The sequence below is a fragment of the Colobus angolensis genome, unplaced genomic scaffold (genome assembly GCF_000951035.1).
Source record: "Colobus angolensis palliatus isolate OR3802 unplaced genomic scaffold, Cang.pa_1.0 Scaffold34, whole genome shotgun sequence".
Taxonomy (NCBI): Eukaryota; Metazoa; Chordata; class Mammalia; order Primates; family Cercopithecidae; genus Colobus; species Colobus angolensis.
The window spans coordinates 1,150,302-1,151,953 of record NW_012116710.1 but is presented as its reverse complement, the minus strand read 5'-3'; the positions used below and the strand labels follow the sequence as shown (position 1 = coordinate 1,151,953).

Sequence of the window (1,652 nt, the reverse complement as noted above, 5' to 3'; positions counted from 1 at the left end):
AAAAAAAAAAAAAAAAAAAAAAAAAAATTTCAATGACTCCATATTCCCAGGGGATAAAATCACCTTTTGAGTTTCCTCTCCCAAGACTCCAGGTCTCAACGCACTCATGTCTAGAACCTCCTACCTAGGATTGGCTAGCTCCTACTCCATCCTGCTCCCTTCCTTCTCTGGGAAGCGCTCCTTAACTGAAACCACACAACCATAACCCCTCCAACTCCGAGCAGGCAGGTAGGTCAAGCTCCCACGTCACACACGCTCGGCTCTTCCGGCGCCAACATGACCCTAGCTTATTCCTGTCAGTTAATGCATCTGTCTGTCTCCCCAGGAGGAATATGTTCTCCATGAGGGCAGAAACTGCGCAGAACTGGCCCACTGGAGTCATCAGGACTGAACAGATGGGATGTTAAGGATGGAACTTTTCTTTTTTGTGTGTGTGAGACGAAGTCTCGCTCTGTCGCCCAGGCTGGAGTGCAGTGGCCGAATCTTAGCTCACTGCAAGCTCTGCCTCCCGGGTTCACGCCATTCTCCTGCCTCAGCCTCCCGAGTAGCTGGGACTACAGGAGTCTGCCACCTCGCCCGGCTAGATTTTTGTAGTTTTTAGTAGACACGGGGTTTCACCGTGTTAGCCAGGATGGTCTCGATCTCCTGACCTCGTGATCCGCCTGTCTCAGCCTCCCATAGTGCTGGGATTACAGGCTTGAGTCACCGCGCCCGGCGGAGCTTTTCTTTTAGGGGAAAATACACGTGGGGCGGGGGGTGAGGGGAGCCACCTTCAAATGCAAACTATTCAGCCTTATAAAGAATGCTCTGGGCCGGGCCCGGCGGCTCACGCCCATAATCCCAGCACTTTGGGAGGCCGAGGCGGGCGGATCACGAAGTCAGTAGTTCGAGACCAGCCTGATCAACATAGTGAAATCCCGTCTCTACTAAAAATACAAAAATAAGCTGGGCGTGGTGGCGCGCGCCTGTAATCCCAGCAACTCAGGAGGCTGAGGCAGGAGAATCTCTTGAACCTGGGAGGAGGAGGCTGCAGTGAGTCGAGATCGCGCCACTGCACTCCAGCCTGGGTGACAGAGTGAGACTCCCTCTCGGAGATTAAAAAAAAAAAAAAAAGAATGCTCTGACGCTTGCGAGCAGCGTCACCCTGGATGTGTCCCGCCTCAAGGGGCCTCAGTTCCCCGTCTGCAAAATGGACCCCGGAGCGGTTGAAGGGCTTCAGCAGACCGTGCTATCGTCTCTGCTGGGTCAGGCCTCAGGGCCGGGCCCGTACCTCGGTAGCTGTGGATGCGGCGACCCGTGCCAGGCGGCAGCGTTGGGTAGGGCTGCGGCTCGCCGTCGAAGTTGAGCCATACGGGCAGCACCACGCGCGGGCTGCGGTTGCAGAAGATGACCTGGGAGGGCTCACGCGAGTTCACCGAGCGCAGCACTGGCCGCGGCCGCCCTGCCTCCATCTCCTCCTCGGCGCCCAGTTCTTCCGGGCCGGACCCTTCCGGGCCGGACTCCTCGGCGCCCGACTCCTCCCGGCCGTCCTCTTCAGGGCCGTACTCTTCGGCGCCTGCCTCCTCCGCGCCTGCCTCGGCCTCGTCCCAGTTCTCCGCCCTCCGGCGCATTCCCTCCGCGGCCCAGACCACCCGGGCTGGACGCCGCGGGAT

At 58.4% G+C, this 1,652-nt stretch overlaps 1 protein-coding gene across 3 annotated transcripts in view; it reads right to left on the bottom strand.

The window, feature by feature from the left end:
- Positions 1-1,646, bottom strand: part of VHL (von Hippel-Lindau tumor suppressor, E3 ubiquitin protein ligase) — a 10,537-nt gene extending 8,891 nt beyond the window's left edge. For all 3 annotated transcript variants that reach the window (XM_011952275.1, XM_011952277.1, XM_011952276.1), the window contains exon 1: positions 1,271-1,646. In XM_011952275.1, coding sequence (XP_011807665.1) covers positions 1,271-1,610 — 340 coding nt within the window. In that variant the 5' untranslated portion in view covers positions 1,611-1,646. The remainder of the gene's footprint in view (positions 1-1,270) is intronic.
- Positions 1,647-1,652: the final 6 nt, after the last annotated feature.